Below are 18,866 nucleotides of genomic sequence, written 5' to 3'. Positions count from 1 at the left end.
TCAACTGTTGCTATGACAGTCAATGATTACTACAGAAAATCAATAATTGCTATGGAAGTCAATGATTGCTAAGGAAAGTCACTAGTTGCTATGGAATGTAAGTGGTTGTTATGGAAGGCAATGGTTGCTTTAGAAATCAATAGTTGGTAAGGAAAGTCAGTGGTGGCTATGGAAGGTTAGTGGTTGCTAACGAAAGTCAATGGTTGCTATAGAAGTAAATGGTTGCTATGGAAGTCAATAATTGCTATGGAAAGTCAATGATTGCAATATTGGTTACTGGTTTGCAATTGAAAGTCAATTGTTGCAATGAAAGGCAATGGTTGCTATGAAAAGATAATGGTTGCTATGAGAGTAACTTATTGCTACTTAAAGACACTGTTTGCTATTGAAGTCAATGATTGCTGTAGAAAATCACTAGTTGCTCTGAAAGTCACTTGTTGCTATGGGAATTAAGTGGTTGCTAAGGAAGTCAATTGGTGCTATGGAAAGTCTGTGGAAGCAACTGTGGTCGCTGGTTGCTATGGTAGTGCTTTGGATGTTATAGAAATCAATAGCTGCTCAAGAAGTTTATGGTTGCACATAAAGTTCAATAGTTTAAGTAAATCACTGGTTGCTATGAGCAGTCACTGGTTATTGTGAAAGTCTTTGGTTGCTATGGAAAGACAATAGTTGCTATTGAAGTCAATGGTTGTTAATAATGTCTTGGTTGCCATGGAAAGGCATTGGTTGCTATGGAATGTCACTGAAAGCTGAAGAGGTCAGGGGTTGCTATGGAAAGTCAATATTTCATATGTAATTCACTCGTTCCTATGTAAAAATCTGGAAACAAAGTGATCCAGCGGAAGCATTAATCGCAACAAAATTACAAGAGAATTGCAGACTCGGTTTGATTGAGTCTGTACATCAGGGATAATGCATATGTGCAACATCCCTCACGCCCACTAGCACCGGCTTGAGCGGTACTCAATTCTCGACACTCAATAGTGCTGGCATCAATGATCCCGAAGGAACAGAAAAATATAACAACACTGAAGTGAAGTCATTGCTTGCTTTGGGAAGTCATGAGGCGTCATGGAAAGTCAATGATTACTATGGTCAGTAAATGGGAAGTCACTGGTAACCATGGAAGTCTATAGTTGCTATGGTAAGTGACTGGTCACTGTGGAGGTAACTGATTGCTATGAAAAATTAATGGTTGCTATGGAAAGTCACTGGTTGCTATTCATAATTTTGAGTAAGCTTTTTTTTTAAAACCTTAATGTTTTAAGTCAATGTGGTTGCTATAGGGAGGTAATGGTTGCAATTGAAAGTCGATTCCTACTATGTGAGTCACTGTTGCTATAAGAAGTCACTGGTTCCTATGAGGAATATCAATGATTGCTATCAAAGTCAATGGCTGCTATGTTATTCACAGGATTCTATGGAAAGTCGATGGTTTGCAATATTGCTTACTGGTTGATATTTTAAGTCAATGGTCGCAATTGAAAGGCACTGTTTACTTTGGAAAGATAATGGTTGCTATGAAAGCAAATAATTGGTTTTTGAAGTCAATATGTGCCATGTTAGTCGATGATTGCTTTGAAGGTCACTGGTTGCTATGGTAATTCAGTGTTTGCTGTGGAAGTAAATGGTTGCTATGAAAAGTAAATGATTGCAAAAGAAGTCGCTGGTTGCTATGGAAAATCAATGGTTATGGCAAATTACTAGATGTTAACGAAAATCACTAGGTACTAAAGAATTATATTATTTTAATTGAAAAAAATGGTTGCTATGTAAGTCAGAGGTTGCTTTATGATGCCACTGGTTACAATGGAAGTCTAATTCTGTTATGAAAAGTCACTGGTTGGTGTGAAAAGTCAATTGTTGCAATAATGGTTACTGGTTGCTATAATAATGCCATGATTGAAAGGCATTGGTTGCTATGGAAAAACAATGGTTGCTACCAAAGTCACTTATTGGTATTTGAAATCACTGTGTGCTATGTAAGTCAAAGTTTACTGTCGAAAGGCATTGTTTACTATGGTAATTTTGTGGTTATTTTTAAGTTCATTGTTGTTATGGAAGGTCACTGGTTGCAAAAGATGTCAGTGGTTGGTATGGAAAGTCAATGGTCTTTATGGCAAGTCCCTTGATGTTATGGGTAATCACTGGGTTTTTAAGAATTCTATGGATGCAATTGAAAATAATGGTTGGTATGTAAATCACTGGTTGTTATACAAAGTCACTGGTTACTATGGAAGTCGTTTTTTTTGCTATTCAAAGTCAATGGTTGCTATGAAAAGAAAATGGTTGCTATGAAAGTCAAAGGTTAATTTGGAAAGTCACTGGTGGTGCCATAGCAAAAAAATAGTATTCCATGGCAACCAGTGACTTTCCATTAACTCTCCTTAGCAACCGTTTACATTCCATGACATCTATGGACTCCCTATAGCAACCAGTGACTACCCATAGCAATTGATGACTTACACAGAAACCAGTGACTTACATAGGGACCATTAATTTTCCATGACAACCATAGATTTCTTAAGGAACCAGTGTCTAACCATAGAAGCCAGTCCCTTCCCATGACAATCATTGACTTTCCATAGCAACCAGTGATTTCCCAAAGCAACTATTGACTCATAGCATCACTGACTTTCCAAAGCAACCATAGATTTTTTAACACAGAATGACTTGCTATAGGAACCAATGACTATAGCAACCATAATTTTTTCATAGCAACCAGAACCTTTAAGTGGGAACCTTTGACTTTCCATAGCAACCCGTAACAAATATTGCAACCTTTAACTGGGTGGCACACCTATGAACTAAATCAAGTTTAGCCTTTGTAGTTCTGATAAGATATGTTATCGTAGGATATTCGTTAAGATTTTGAACTTTTCCTAATTGACACGATAATATACTACTACAGCTGTCGGATAGGTGATATCTGTATCATGTCATGTTATCTAAGAAACTACTGGTACACACTTGTTATTTACACATATCGAAAACAATGGTCCGTTAAAATTCTGTTCTTTGACTGTTGTTTGACTGTCCCAGTATGATCTTTACATAACAGATCATATATTTCATAACAGTGTCGGTGTGAATGAATTAGAACCCGTCAAAATAAATAGTCAAGTAAAATGTACTTCAAATGTCCAATGAATTTTGTTCTTAAAAAGCAATAACAAGATATCTAATTTGCAGAACTATGTATGCCGGGAACATACTCTCCAGATAAGTTCGAGACTTGCTCCACGTGCAGCCATGGTTACTATCAAGATGAGAATGGGCAGACGACATGCAAACAATGTCCTGATGGAAAAACGACAGTATCAACTAACAGCAGCTCAAGGAGGGATTGTAAAAGTAACTCGCTGTTTATTGTTACAAAATGTTATCAAGTTACCTTACCAATTAGTAAGGTGTTTTGATTAAATTAATTCATTCGATTTTTTAAAGTCAAAAAGCACCACATTATTTTTTCTATATTGTGAGTTTTACTTTGTAGCTCTCTACTGTACCTTGATGACTATTTAAATATAACCTCCGAAAACATTTTCGCTTTCGGAGTATTAAGCTATTCTGCTGAGCATCGATTAATATATTTGGGTGCCCCTTCGTATTTTTAGGGCCATTACAGTGTTTTTTGCGACTTACAACCAAACCAAAACAGAGTTTGCATACTTGTATCACTGCATTGAAATTTTTAACAGAAAGCTGTGCTTTCAAAACATTTTAGCCCAACTAGACATTAAGCATGTTGCTAACTCATTCAATGATTTGATATTTACTGACTCTGTTTAATTGTTGCGATTGTCTTTTTTTTTCTTTCATTAAAGAATTTTGTTTATCCAATACCATGACACTTGAGCTAACAAAACCTCGTATCCTTTTAAGTAATAGTATTATTTGAAAAAATTATAATGTTATCATTTTTATCCAATTTTATTAGATTTAACATCTTAATTTTAAAATCATTTCCTTTTATTACTTTTATAACTTACAGTTAGAAATAGCTGCACATAATTTAGCCGCCTTAACAAGTATATCACAAGGTAACACGCATGTAGAAAATGAAAAAAATATTTTGTCGTGCAAAATGTTCACCGTCGGGAACACTAAAACGACAATCTGTTTATTTTATATAAATGCACGTGTAGAATATTGAAAGTAACTAAAGAAATCCTTTCAGAACGTAAACTCTAAATTCACCGTCGGAGAAATTCATCAAAAGGAGTTTATAACTAGCAATGATATGTATATTGTTTAGAAGATGCAGCTCAATTACTTAAAGAAACATATACATGTAAAAATCGCAATATCTTTTCACAAATATGACTTGCGTAAAGTCCGTTCTTTTATAAAATTGTTTCTTTGACCATATGTTTAAATGAAGTACTTTGTACTTCAATTTTAACTAAAAGACACTTGTGTTTGTAATGAAATAATAGGGATATCAAAAGAGCGTCTTTTTCAGATTTTGACGTTTTTCTCAAAACAACAAATGGCGATGTTACAGTAGCAGAATTATCTGAAACACTGACCAATTTTACATTAATGTTTTGGACAACGATTGTCGATTCACAAACCTCAAATGCTTCAATGACATTAACAAGTGGTGGTTTGACTCTAATCAACGTTCTTTGGAATACTTATTTACAAGTTCAGATCCGGTAAGTCTTATTTCGTATTTACGAGTTGCTCAATTCTTGTATGATTACTTCTTTAAAAAAAACTTATAATGCCTTGGTAACAATTATGCGAGTTTTAAAGATTTTTTTCATTTTTCAGATCATTGATAAATGAAACTATTGCCTTCCATGGCAGTAGTAAATGGAGACACGTTGCAATTTCGTTGGATACATCGAACTCCCAAGTAAGGTTATATTTTAATGGAGAACTTGCAAAATCTTCATCGTTGAACTCTTCATCAATATCCTCATTTAACCAAACTAGCACATTGACAGTGACCTCCAACGGCAAGACAGGTAAACTTCGATTTCTTTTCAAATCGTCAAATCTTTTTTATTTTTTTTTCAGAATGATCGTTTGATTTCATCTATAATTTTATAATGCTTACATTTGTCTCTTCGATGTTTTCAGGTATTTCATTGACTGGGTTGCATCTGATAAAAGGTGTGTTATCCCAGACTGCAATAGCATACCAAGCAAAGTCTTGTCATACGCTGGAAATAAATGACCTCATCAATAAAGGATCTTTTGTCGGCACTAAGAGTCCGGGGATATCTCTAGTTGTTGAGTCAAGTTGCTATGGTAATGCATCTTATCTATAATCAAGTGTTTCTGTGTATAAACTGGTTTTCATTGTTTATATGAAATGTGAATTTTTAGGTCCATATACATGTATAATTAAATTAAGTTTTAAATCAATATTTAGTTATTGAAATAATCATAAGTTATTGAATGATTATAATTTGCAGTCTGACATAAATATTATCAGCATGCATGCACAAAGAAGCATTTGATTGGTGTTTCTGTTGTTTTTTTTATAATTATATAATACTTGTTACACGTAACAAAATTAGGCGATTTTTGTCAAATATGACATTATATAATGATTATGTTGTCTAAACATCAACCCTTCGTTACCGGTAAAGATTTCAATCAACACTTATGTAACCAGATAAAATCCAGGTAAATATATGTATATTACGGATTTTATCATCTAGCTGATAAACGAACGTATTTTTGTAGCATATGACGAATGCCTCTTGTCCCCGTGCAACGGACATGTCTGCACAAATGGACTCGGTGGGTATACTTGTACGTGTCAGGGAGGTTGGTCTGGAACCGATTGCACGACACCACCAGATTTTTGTATCGAAAACGCGTGCCAAAACGCTGCCACGTGTGTGAGCGCAAGCACAAATTACACATGCAATTGTGTACCAGGGTACAGTGGATATTTTTGCGAAATTTCTCCAGGTGAAGTCATTATTGCAGATTTGAAAACAAACAAACTTACCTTTGTAAATCAATGTTCAATGCCATAATCAAGTTGAAAATCATAATCGCGAAAGATAAAGTTTTTTGTTTTATTTAAACGCACATGTTTTCTTTTTATAGTGTCTACCTTTACGAGCATGAACATGTATTCAATTCTGATTATGGTGGAAAGAAATGATATCTCCGGTAACCTTACCTAATTAACATATTGTTTTACAGTAAACGGTGGCTGGTCTGATTGGTCAGAATCTGTGTGTTCTAAAACATGTGGAAGTGGCATTATATACAGAACACGAAAATGTGATAGCCCTACCCCTGATATATATGGTCTTGACTGTATCGGAACTGCAATAGAAATAAAGCCATGTAATACACAACCTTGTCCAGGTAAGTTAATTGAAAAAAGCATAACTTTTCAGCAAAGAATGAAATTTAACTTTTTACATTTTGCCTTAAATACTTTCAGTTTTATAATATACTTCGCATTAACAATAAGCCCAAAGCAATTGAGTACATATCCTTCAGAATTTAACTGCCTAAAGGTAAATGATCATTAAAACAGTCAATTTTTTAAATATATAGTCAATACGGCTCAACTTGACATGAAAAAGAAAACGAAAAGATACTTAAATGTTCGATTTTTTCTAAAATATGTTCTGGTCATAAAATCTTAATTGCCAGTGTTGAAACAAAGTACATGTAATTGGTTCAACGTTGTGCATTACACGAGCTCGAGTCAATACTGTTTTGTTGTTTTGTTTTTCTTTTTTTTAAGACAGGGCATCGAGATAGATTGTAATTTTTTGTACGACAGATAATGCCCTCCGAGCAGGAACAATTGATTTCAACTATTCAAGTCCTTCTTTTTAACTCCTTGTGCCATGAGGTAGCTGAAGTTATGGTATCAGATACCCATGCTCCCTTGTGAACTCATTCTGATGCATTTTGATATATTACGTTTTATACTAAACTCGATTCCAATAAAACTGTCTCTCAACTATGACACGAATACATTTTATATTTAATGACTGTTTTGGGGATTTATTCAATTTACAGTTTGCAAAGAGTTCAATACAGCACTGGGAACGTTATGGGAATGTTATACCGACGACGAAACTGGAAGTCAAACATGTACAGTGGAATGTGAATATGGTAAAATTCTCCCGCCAGGATTGACAGACCTACATTCGTTCACCTGTGGTCCAAGCACCAACTATGAATGGGACAACTTTGAAAATCCTCCCAGCTGTGTCGGTAGGTCGCTTATTTAACAAAAACAATATTTTTCAAATAAAAAAGTAATGATAAAATAAACTTATATTTACATATAATTTGTCGGTGACACATTAAAAAGTTACTGTGACTTTACAGGGTCTCACAATTGCAACATTAAAGTATAAAACACATCTTTGATAAAGCATTTTATGTATATTTCTCTCTAGATCCTAAAAGCCCGATAAAGATAAATATTACTGTGAATGTGACATATACAAAGGAGATTGAAGAAAACGCTATATCCGAATTCAAGGACCATATTAATGACAAAATATCAAAAGTACCCTGTATTGACTCGGCTAATTGTGAGACAGACATAGACATAAACCAGTCGATTATGACGATTGGGTTCAGTATAAATACAACAGAAGGTCAAGACCTACAGTATAATGATTTTATTTCAACAGGAGAACGTAAGTGTACAAAAATGTCTACGTTTAATATTCCATGTAAAAATTCACTGTGGATATACAATATATAAAAAAATCAAACAATATGCAATTTCTTATTTTTGAAATGTATCATTAGTTTATATAAAATAGAATTGTTTTATATGTACAAGGAATAATAATAATGCAAATAAATTTCTCAAATTTTAAGAAGATTTAACACTTATATAATAAAGTCAGGTACATTATAATCTTAAATTACCTATTGTCAGATATAACCTTAATCAATGAGAAAAAATTCGGATAAGTTTATCACTAATAGTGTATCTAAGGTAACAGAAATCTGTGTATATTGAGTTCCACACTATTTTCATTAATAAAAAGTTGCGGATCTATTCGCACATATTGGCATTTTTCTTATGAATTATGTATCGAATTGTTTTAAACAGCAAATGATTCCCTACAAGAGGTTATTAACGCAGTTAAATCTCTCGAACAAACTGGTAGGTTTATTCAAAATCATACTGACGAGCTGTTTGACGTCACGGTCAATAATACGAGGTACACCATTACGGATGAGAATCCAATAATTTACGCTGGCGTATCATGCATTGCTGGGTTCGTGGCTATCGATGGAATTTGTGGTATGAATAAATGTTTGTTCATTCAATTCTTTGCAGACCATGATGAATGTTATGCAGAATATAGAGTTTCATGTAATTTTTTAGTAAACAAACAACAATTTTTTTTTTTCTTTTTTTGCATTTCTGCAAAGAATGTTCAATGTTCATACAATTAATCCTTGCATACGTACATGTCAACTTAGTTTTAAATATTGATGAATGTAGTGTATTACATATCCATATGTAGTCATATTGCATGAAAGATGTTTAATATTCCAATGATTTTATTGTTTTGTGGAACTCTTGAATTATATGTACTGACAGGTGATTAATAACAAAATTGTGTGACCATGAAAATAATTTATTGTTATAGAGGTTTGTTCTAATAATATGTGTTTATTAGTTTCTGTTTAGAAAAACTAATGATACATTCATTGCAGTTGAATGTCCTGCAGGCACGTATTCTTTCGGTGAAAAGTGTTCGTTTTGTCAACGGGGGAAATACCAACCAAATACGGGACAGTCGACTTGCATTTCATGCCCACCTTATCGGACAACGGATGCAATAGGATCAACTGATAGTTCTCAGTGCAAATGTAATGTTTAGCTTTCTTAAAGAACAAATGCTTACATTCACTCAGTTTGATTTTCAATTTTAATTTTTTTTTTCAAAAGATTTTGGCTTTATATTTCAATTGAAATGCCTAAACTCTTTCATGCTTCTCAAGCTTAAAACATTTGTAAAATAATAATAAGTCCTATTGAATTGCCTTTTTCAAAAGAATAACATAGATGACGTGTTTGCATCAAAAGTTAATCATTATTTAAGTTAACCAGAAAGCACAAAATGAATAATATACAAGCGGGTCTTGCACAGTTTCTCTGATATGGTTTAAATTCTTCAGTGGCTCTATGCAAGCCAACGAATTTTTCTGTTAAGCACATTGACACATTCTGTAACATTTTTTACCAAATCCAATGCAAAATAAAAGACTAGTGAATAGCACTAAAGAATGGTTCTGGAATTATTTTCGTCCAGAAAGCATTTTCTAGAGCCACAAGCAAGTTTTTTCTAGGGAAATTGAAATTGAAAGAAGATTTAGGGACTCGGGTGAGGCTAAAATGTGGATGGTTAACCAAAAATGTTTTCAGGGCCCTAGTCGTAGAACAATGTATGATAATGATTCAGTTAGAAAATGAACAATTACAAAAAACTAGTGTCTGCCTAGGTAAATAAAAAAAGGTAAGCACTATACATTATAACATATATTGTTAATAAATTTGATTTTTTTAAGCATATGACGCATGTTTGGTGTCTCCATGTAACGGGCATGTCTGTACAAATGGACAGGACGGATATACATGTACATGTGACAATGGCTGGTCTGGAACAAACTGTGACACACCGCCTGATCGTTGTATTAACAATGCTTGTGTAAATGGTGCAACATGTATAAGTATGTCAACAAATTACATGTGTGAATGCACACCTGGTTATAGCGGACAATTTTGTGAAATTTCTCCAGGTATGTGTACGAATATAAAATAAGTTGTTTACTCCTACTATATAAGTCTTTAAGCTATTCCTTCCTACTTTGTTTATCAGTTTGACAACAATAGAATTATGTTTGGATTAGAATCATTGTTACAAGTCTCCCTAAAGGTAAAAAATAGTTAATCACATCGCTACAGACATTAAGATTTCAACTTAAATAAGTTATCCAAACAAAATCTTTACTATTGATATATTCATGTAATTGTTCAAAGTTACAAAGGACTTCGAGTAAATGAAATTCATTTTAATAATTACATCGTAAAAGGTTTTTCATACATAATCTGTACCGTTAACAACTAAAGATTAAGCAATTAAACTACACTTTTTAAGTACTATTTTAACAGAGATGAAAATTGAAAAAAAAAGTGTTTTATATTTTCCTTTACCATGGTTCTATCAGTAGGTTAAGTGTATGTTGACGAATGTTCATTGTTTGTAGTTGATGGTTGCTGGTCAGAATGGTCAGAAACAAAATGTACCAAAACTTGTGGAACGGGTGTTATAACAAGAACACGAAGGTGCGACAATCCTGTTCCAGATACCCATGGAGCTGACTGTGTTGGTGAAGCAAAAGAGTCAATAGCGTGTAATATTCAAGACTGTCCAGGTGAGATTGTTGAGGAAATATTCTATTAGACTTTGTATTGCCAAAAGGATATCAAAGTATCACGAAAGATATGAAAATTCGACAGGGTGAAAATATAACAAAATCTAGTTAAAAACATCTGATAAAAGGGGGATCACTCAAGAGCAGTAAGCAGAATATTAAAGTAAAATGTAGTCTACAGAAATAATGTTTAAATAATTCATATACTCAAGTACTTCAGCAAATGTTTTAATAGAAATGTTTTAATTGTGTTGATTGGTTGGTTGGTTTTTACCTCACTTGAGCACAACGTCCTCAGAGTCAGCTACAGCTATTGTGATACCCATGTGTTCGGCGTCCCTCGTCCGGCATATGTCGTCGGTCGTTAGCATTATTACTTAAACAACATTTTCTCCTGAATCCCAACGTCTATAGTAATGAAACTATACAGAAAGATGCTTGGATAGTCCCCTCCAACAATTGATCAAATAAATTTGGTCTGTTGAACAAGACAGCCACCAGAGCTAAAAATTGGAAAAAAACCTTTAAACGACATTTCTTCCTTTACTATTAGCAATCTTGTTCATTAGAAACATATAATCAGGCGAGTAATTAAAGGCCATCATGGCCTTATATTTATAATTAATAAAAGCAGTTTTGAAGATTGGCAAAATTTTGCATAAATTGCTTGTAAAAATAAAGACTTGTGTACATGTTTTCAGTGCTATACGTGTACATATGATATATTTATCGTTTAATAGATTTATAAATATTCAAGATACTAAAAAATATATAACTATTTATTTCTATTGTTTTGCAAATATGCTAATATTGATCTACTTATGTATCAATTTAGTGAGTTAATATACATATGTACTTTAATATCGTAGAGATATATGTGACTCAACCTCAATGGTGAGAGTAATTCTTATTCTTTTTCTACTCTAAAGTGCATGGAGGTTGGTCAGAATGGTCAGAAACAAAATGTTCCAAAACTTGTGGAACGGGTGTTATAACAAGAACACGGAAATGTGACAACCCTGTTCCAGATTCCCATGGAGCTGACTGTGTTGGTAGAGCTATAGAGACAATAGCTTGTAATATTCAAGAATGCCCAGGTAAGATTGTTGAGGAAATATTTCATTTGATTATGTGTAGACAAAAGAAAATTAAAGTATCACAAAAGATTAAAAAAAATTTGAAAGGATGAAAATTTCCCAAATCTAATTAAAAACATCTTGAAAAGGATTGATTTCTAAAAATACTAAGTAGTTAGCCATTTTATCATCAGTTTGTTAATTGTTTGTTTAAGAATGTTAATTGGTTGATTGTAGTAAATGGTGGTTGGTCAGAATGGTCAGAAACAAAATGTTCCAAAACTTGTGGAACGGGTGTTATAACAAGAACACGAAAATGCAACAATCCAGTTCCACACACAAATGGTGCTGACTGTGTGGGTGAAGCAATGGAGACAATCACTTGTAATATTCAAGACTGCATAGGTAGGAATCATATTTCGTAGGCTAAGAGTTGTTAAACAGCTTATAATTTTATACATCACATATACTCTCTATAAGTTCGAATATGAAATATTATGTATATTTTATTAAAGGTATTTTATGTTATAAGTATCTTGACATATTTTTACACAAAACTGACACATAATGAAGTCATATCGAATAAAAATACTTAAAATATTTATTTTACAGGCACAATATTAACTTTCATTGCGATGAATATATTTAGCCATAAACTGTTTGAAGATAATAACATGATAGCTCATGGCCTCGCACGTTATTGCAAATGTACGCCTCCTAAACTAGTTGTTAGGTGATTTTTTTTTCTGTATTCAGTACCTAGTTGATATCTGTAGAGTAATTCAATAATTCTTTACGTGAAAGAGCACGATTGTATTGGAATTTATTTTCATAGCATTATATTTATTTTCATGAAAATTACGACAATTAACGATTTTACTGATATTGTAATAGTATTTTGCATCACCAGTAAAACCATCAGAAAAACCGTATTTTGTCTCTGTTGCTTTCTACACAGACAGTTTTGGCTCATTCGGTACAACTTTCAAACTGTTTTCGTGTTTAATGGCATACCAAAACCAAACAAGATATGTAGATATATGAATCAGTTATTAAAAATATTCAAACAAAGGTCTCAAAAATATATTGCAATGTCATAAATAATTTTCATAGATTTTACCTGAAAGGTATTTTAACATCAAATAGTGGATATGGTAAAGAAATAATAATTTTGTAACATGTAACATTAGCCTGATTGAAACAAATGTATATACCCATGTGACCAGTGAAGACTATGATAAGCATGCATGTCCGTACCGAATGATCTAGTTTATGATGTTTGTCATTCAGTCAGTACATTTTGTTTAAAGATTCCTGAAACATGACAAATTGTCTCGTCCAAAGTAAAGGATGGACAAGTCCATTTTAGATACTTATATCATATGCATTATAGTAGACATAGAATAAGATATGTGTACACAAATTGAGTTTGCAAAACATTTGTTTTAAAATTGCTTTAATGTTAAGAAGACTATCATTAGGTTCCGAAGCCTAATCGGAAGTATTGTATCATTTAATATTCTAGAAACAAGCACAGTGTCCAACACGACGAGGCAAACAACAACACAAAGGGAAGGAAAACCTATTCCAGGTAATCAAGTACCAGATCCCTAATGTATTCTTTGTTTGTATTTCTGGTATTATTAAAAAGAGACTTCGAACGTGCACGCTTAATAAAGAGATTTCTTAGATCGTAACATGTCATCTACTGTTAAATATCATCACAATTTTGTAGAAATAAAACATATATTCATAAATAATTTTAATGAAAAGTAATATAAAAATCGTTCGGAATAAAGGTTTCCTCATGTTCTTCATTCTTGTTACTGGTCCGTTTCCTCGTGTTCTTCATTCTGCGTACGAGTCCGTCTATATATTTTTGTTTTCATATTGGTAAGCGTTACTTTGCCATAAATGCTGTTGATCATCCTGTCATTGGCATATTATTGTCACATGAACTGTTTCCCATTTTAGACACATAAGGATAAATAGCTCGATGACAGTCAAAATTGATATTGACCCAACGAAAGTTATGAAAACGAAAAAGATCATCTGAAAATTACAAACTAAGTCTGATTGTGTCTGGTCATTGAAGATAGTATAAAAGGCTATTAAGCGTTGTTTCATCTTTAACACAAACACTCTGGAAAAAATATTGGAATCAAATGAACAATTAAATAGAATTTTTAAATGTAGGATTCTATAAAGTGGGAGACTGCATGCATTAAGACACCTTTATATGCGAATTACGTTTCAAAAGATTTTATAAGTAAAACATTATTTCAATGTATATAATCAATAACATTGACCCATTAATCTTCGCTTAGAACCTTCAACTTTTTAAATGTTCCCGTAATTGGCATTCTATAGGGAATTCGTTCTTTTTTGTAGTTGATGAGAAGCCAGTGACGTTATTAATTGTAGGACCTGTGGTTGCTATAATTGCAATTGCTCTTCCAGTAACTCTCGTCCTTTGCAGGCGGTTACGGTAATACCTCCGTTTTCTTTTTTTTTCTTTTTACGTCTGGTGCAGGGCGGTGTTTGCTTTTATAACCAAACAATTGAAAGATATGAACACGTGTCATTTTTTGTTATGAGAGGAGTTGATGTATTCATTTATTCATTTAATTGTGTCATTTGTGTTCTTTAAAGCAAACTAGGAGACTATAGTCTGCCAACGTTTATGCCAAAACTTAAAATGTTCAAATAAAGCATGCGTATGAAGGAACTGTACCACATTGCCCGGTCCCATGGCATTCTGAATCACTACACAGGATCCATCTTCACCCTATCGTCTGCTAAAAGTTTATTTTTAGGTAAAATTTATAGATCCATATTCTGACCTTTTATTTTAATAACAACAGATCTAAACACAAACATCGATATGTGCTCTTTTGTAAAAAAAAATACGTTGTGGTAAAATTCTTATTGAAATGGTAATTTAAATTAAGTGTCATATAGGAATATGTTAATGACAGTAACACGTATTTTTATCTTTCAGACATAACACGCGACAAGAAAAATCAACTGAACCTCCTAAAAATGTTTTTACATCGTCTTTAGATTCGGAAATTGAAAAAAGCTCTGAAGAATGTTGATGTAAATGAGGATCTGACTACATTTTCATATATTACGTACAATTGAATCAATAAAATGCGGCATTTCTCACTATCAAACTATCTATAAATGAAAATAGAATTGGAAGCTAACATAAATCTATATTTCTATAGACATTAAGAATGTAAGGTTCATATAACTGTATATAATATAAAACATAAACTATTGGCTGACATGAAACTACATTATAAACATTTTTATGATGATAATTGTTATATTTGTTATTGTTATTATTTTTCATAATTGCTATCGTTATTTTCTTTTGTATTGTAAATATATTGTTTAACTTATATATATATAAAGTTGTATGTGTTATGCACTGTATTGTAGTTTGATAGAAGTCATAATATGCAGGACTCAGTCGTTTAAACGAACTTTAACAGCAGTTGGATAGTTTGTTAGGAAACATTGTATTCTGTTTTTATACAATTTATTACCGTTAATTCTAACACGACCCACATTTTTCCCTATTGAAAATAGAAGTACCGAAAGTGTGTGTTATTATGCTATAAAATCACTGTTTGACGTTCTATATTTAGACATGTGACGTAATCATTATACACGTGACGTAACCACTAAAAATGTGACGCGCTGACAATAAGTACGGAAACAGATCAGACGCAATTTAGCTAATTATCATGTACGACAGCATTTATTTGTTGATGTCGTGTTAGAATCGAAATAATATATCCAAAACGATGATTTTATTGCTTAATAACATCACTGTTTGTCGTTCGGATGCGCATCATTATATCACTCGGGCTACGCCCTCGTGATATAATTCCCCGCATCCGAACTCCAAACAGTGGTGTTATTGAGCAATAAGATCACAGTTTGGGATATATTATTTCTTAAATATAAACATGCACAAAATATGAAACAATGTGACAAATTTGAAATTCAATTAATTATTATGTCTGTCTGGTTTATTTACGCTTAAATTATATTCATTCATGTACAATTGTGTTTGGTTGTATCTTTATATAAAAGAGTTGTTTGGTACATATATAACCCTTGCACATCATACAAACTCTATTACAGTAATTTTGAAAATACTCTATTTGAAAAGAGAATGACTATTTATATCTGATCATTTGTATTCATTTTTTATTTTATTTTCAACGTTTAATAATTGTTATTTTTCATTGACTGTTTAAATCTTATCATGTCATTTATGCATAATTATTTCTTTACTGGACTAGGTTACTTCGCTTTTGGTACCAAGAGAGATTTTCTTTGAAGTTCATTCAATATAATACAAAGTAAATTAACTATGTGAAATAAGAAAATATTTGTTTTTGGAAAGCTTGCAATGAACGTATAACATACATATAAGATGTATTTCAAAAAGTTGACCATCTTATAACTATGTCCCGATATACATTGACTAAACCAAGTGTGGTAATTCTGCTCGTGACTTGGACATTTGAAGAATGACATCGCAGATTACACAGATAACATCCACAATGCAACGTTTGTTTATGGGTACAAGGGAAATGATCTTTGTTCAATTTTTGCGTCATTTTATCACTTGATACGATTATATCTTAATAGATTTTGCCAATATACATATTCATTCCTCGTTTCTTTTTAATATTTGTTTGTAATATTAACTGGAATTGTGCAAGGGAAGAACTTTTACAAATGTGAATTGCAACCAAACTGTTTTCAATTGTAAGCGTTTGAAGAAATTTTGACACACTTACATGGGCGACGAACAAAGGGTTTTAGTATTTTCAGAAAATGTTTGACTAAAAGTCATTTTTACATAGCAAAACATTACCAATTAACATGTATGATTGTTTATAATCAGTGGACCAATTATTGATCGGACAATTTCTTTACAAAACTACCTCAAATTATGTGAGAATTTGTGTAATTTTGAGCGATTGGTCACATTTCTACCTGCATTTACTTTGATGCAAGAGCAGTTTGCCAAAATCAAAGCAGTTTTATTTTGATGATGTACATTGCCTGGAACAATTTCAATCGATCACAGAGTTAAGATATTGTCATAATGTTTAGATAAAGGTATAAATACTCACCCTATTTATTAGAATAATTTGAATTGTTATTGACCTTCGGTTCTGGCATTATCATCTGATGCTCTACATATATATATATATCTATCGTCAATATAGCAGTAATAAATCGTATTGATGTGTTCAACTCTAAGGGATAACAACTATGTAGGCATACTTTTTAAGTGTTACGCATGCACCAACACAGTAGAAGTCAGGTGGGGACTTTTTAGCTTTAGTAGTGGAGTAGTTCTCCTCCTTGCATTTTTATTTCTAGGACAGGCACCTAGAAGTAGAACCACCGACGTTCCATATGCTAAGCGAATCTACTTAAGTGTCTTAAAGTTTTGCACAGAACAGCGTTATTGTAAGGAACTTATATATGGAATAATTTGTAATATCATAAAAAACATTTTCGTGAAATAGTGACATGGACCATTTAACTAATAAAAGACAACAACTTAAGAGGCTTAGATTCAAGGCATTTTCTTAGTACCTTATTAATAGGACCATTAATACGAGCATTTATCAACAGTTCAATACTGCTGAAAGGCTTTGTCAATATCTTCCTTCATGTCTCGGAATACACGCCTCCTAGCAATATGTGTTGTGAATCTCTCCAATCTATGTACATTTTGCGTTCTCGACATTTTAACTGCCGCTGGCGAAAAGGTGCACCGATTATTTTTCCACAGATTTTCAGTCACCTCATTACATGACAGTAATATTCTGTCATCGTCTGAGTCGTTTCTTTGGTCGTTATCAATTACGTTTATATCCGAATCACTTATGGCATCAAATTCACTTTCATCCGTGTCCGTGTTTTTTTTTTCATGTCCCAACATGTTCTTGTCTTTCGAATGTTATCACAAAGCTAGGAAACGTGAATATGTTCGCTAGTTATCGGGGAATGCGCAGGTTTATTTTTCGTTCCACAACTTTCAAGGGAAGAATCTTCCAACTCACCCTTTCCGTAGGAGTGACATAGAAGCTCCTTCTCGCACCATAAAAAGGCAAGAAATTGCGCGCGCTTCATGTCAGATTCACCGCTGATTAAGCTACATCTAGCAACGTATTCTTACAACTCCATAAAACGTTTAAGGTGAATAACTCACATACAATTGACTTTATATAGATCTTCCTCATTTCAAAGTTAATCACTTACTGGGTTTGCTGCTTTCATCTCAATGTATGCTTTTGTAGATAGGTTTCCATGGCCCTGAGGTTAAGGTCGTCGACTTCAAATAACTTTCATATAACCATTGTTTGACACATAAGAAGTACTTTTAGTTAAGTGTATTTTGCTGTTCTCTATATCATTTTGTCACATGGTGGAAACGAATTAAAGAAATCCCCCACACATCTTTTAAAGCAGCATGTCTCCAGACTCATGCTTATTTTCATGAAAATTCTAAAAATGTATTTAAAAATAAAATATTGTGACTTAAACAAAGAAAGTAATTTACGTATTGCAAATGACACTTATAATCCATGTTAATTACCACAAAGATGTCAAAATATGCCAAAAAGCCACTGCTGCAATAGTCACACAGTAGACATATGATGATATATACTAAAATCAGTCATAAATCATACATAACATGTAAACAATTACTTGGATCTTGAATCTTTTTACTTTTCTTAAAATTTCAGTTCATTTTTCTCAAGTTTGATTTTCTTGAAATATTTTAGTTCATCTGGAGGCATGTAGCTTTAATACTAAGATACAAGAAAACAAGTGCGTAGGTGTATGACGCCTGTTTAAAATATAAATTTCCCAATAAAATATAAAAAATGTCAACAAGGAAGGGCGACATTAATAGAACGAATCCACCGTGCATATCTAGTAACGCAGGAATGTGCAAGTAACGACAAATCTGTGCCAAAACGAATAACAAAAATAAATAAACAAACCAAAATATTTTATTCTAAATCAAATTTACAGAAATGAATTAGCGCATACGGCTGCTAAGACATTATACTTTAACCACCAGGAATATTTTTTAAATCATTCATGAGAAAGACAACCTGATAACCGTTTCGAAGGTGACTTTTGTTTTTGTCAAATAAAGATGTACATTTCACACATTTTAACGTTTATTTTTTTTTCATATTCTATATACCTTAGACATTTGTCAAACTACAAGTGTCGTATAACAACAACAGGAAGCTGGTAAAATAGGATTTAGCTACTTTTAATGAGATAACTGCCGTTGCTTCAGTGCTTCATTCACGAAATCGGCGTAAC

General features: G+C 32.7%; 1 protein-coding gene across 4 annotated transcripts in view; it reads left to right on the top strand.

The window, feature by feature from the left end:
* The window catches only part of LOC132736665 (uncharacterized), a 38,479-nt gene extending 22,921 nt beyond the window's left edge, over window positions 1-15,558 (top strand). For 3 of the 4 annotated variants that reach the window (XM_060723854.1, XM_060723853.1, XM_060723852.1), the window contains exons 14-30: window positions 3,193-3,354; window positions 4,466-4,661; window positions 4,780-4,976; window positions 5,092-5,262; window positions 5,704-5,934; window positions 6,175-6,342; window positions 7,012-7,209; window positions 7,398-7,643; window positions 8,069-8,263; window positions 8,683-8,838; window positions 9,538-9,768; window positions 10,237-10,404; window positions 11,334-11,501; window positions 11,718-11,885; window positions 13,006-13,071; window positions 13,872-13,968; window positions 14,482-15,558. In XM_060723854.1, the coding sequence (XP_060579837.1) occupies window positions 3,193-3,354; window positions 4,466-4,661; window positions 4,780-4,976; window positions 5,092-5,262; window positions 5,704-5,934; window positions 6,175-6,342; window positions 7,012-7,209; window positions 7,398-7,643; window positions 8,069-8,263; window positions 8,683-8,838; window positions 9,538-9,768; window positions 10,237-10,404; window positions 11,334-11,501; window positions 11,718-11,885; window positions 13,006-13,071; window positions 13,872-13,968; window positions 14,482-14,578 (2,915 nt within the window). In that variant the 3' untranslated portion in view covers window positions 14,579-15,558. The remainder of the gene's footprint in view (window positions 1-3,192; window positions 3,355-4,465; window positions 4,662-4,779; window positions 4,977-5,091; window positions 5,263-5,703; window positions 5,935-6,174; window positions 6,343-7,011; window positions 7,210-7,397; window positions 7,644-8,068; window positions 8,264-8,682; window positions 8,839-9,537; window positions 9,769-10,236; window positions 10,405-11,333; window positions 11,502-11,717; window positions 11,886-13,005; window positions 13,072-13,871; window positions 13,969-14,481) is intronic. The other variant, XM_060723855.1, reaches the window with a different exon arrangement.
* The last annotated feature ends 3,308 nt before the right edge of the window (window positions 15,559-18,866 follow it).

The sequence above is a fragment of the Ruditapes philippinarum genome, unplaced genomic scaffold (assembly GCF_026571515.1).
Source record: "Ruditapes philippinarum isolate M1 unplaced genomic scaffold, ASM2657151v2 ctg930_1_1_1_1, whole genome shotgun sequence".
Taxonomy (NCBI): domain Eukaryota; kingdom Metazoa; phylum Mollusca; class Bivalvia; order Venerida; family Veneridae; genus Ruditapes; species Ruditapes philippinarum.
Note: the sequence above shows the minus strand (reverse complement) of the source record. Positions and strands in the feature narration are given on the sequence as shown.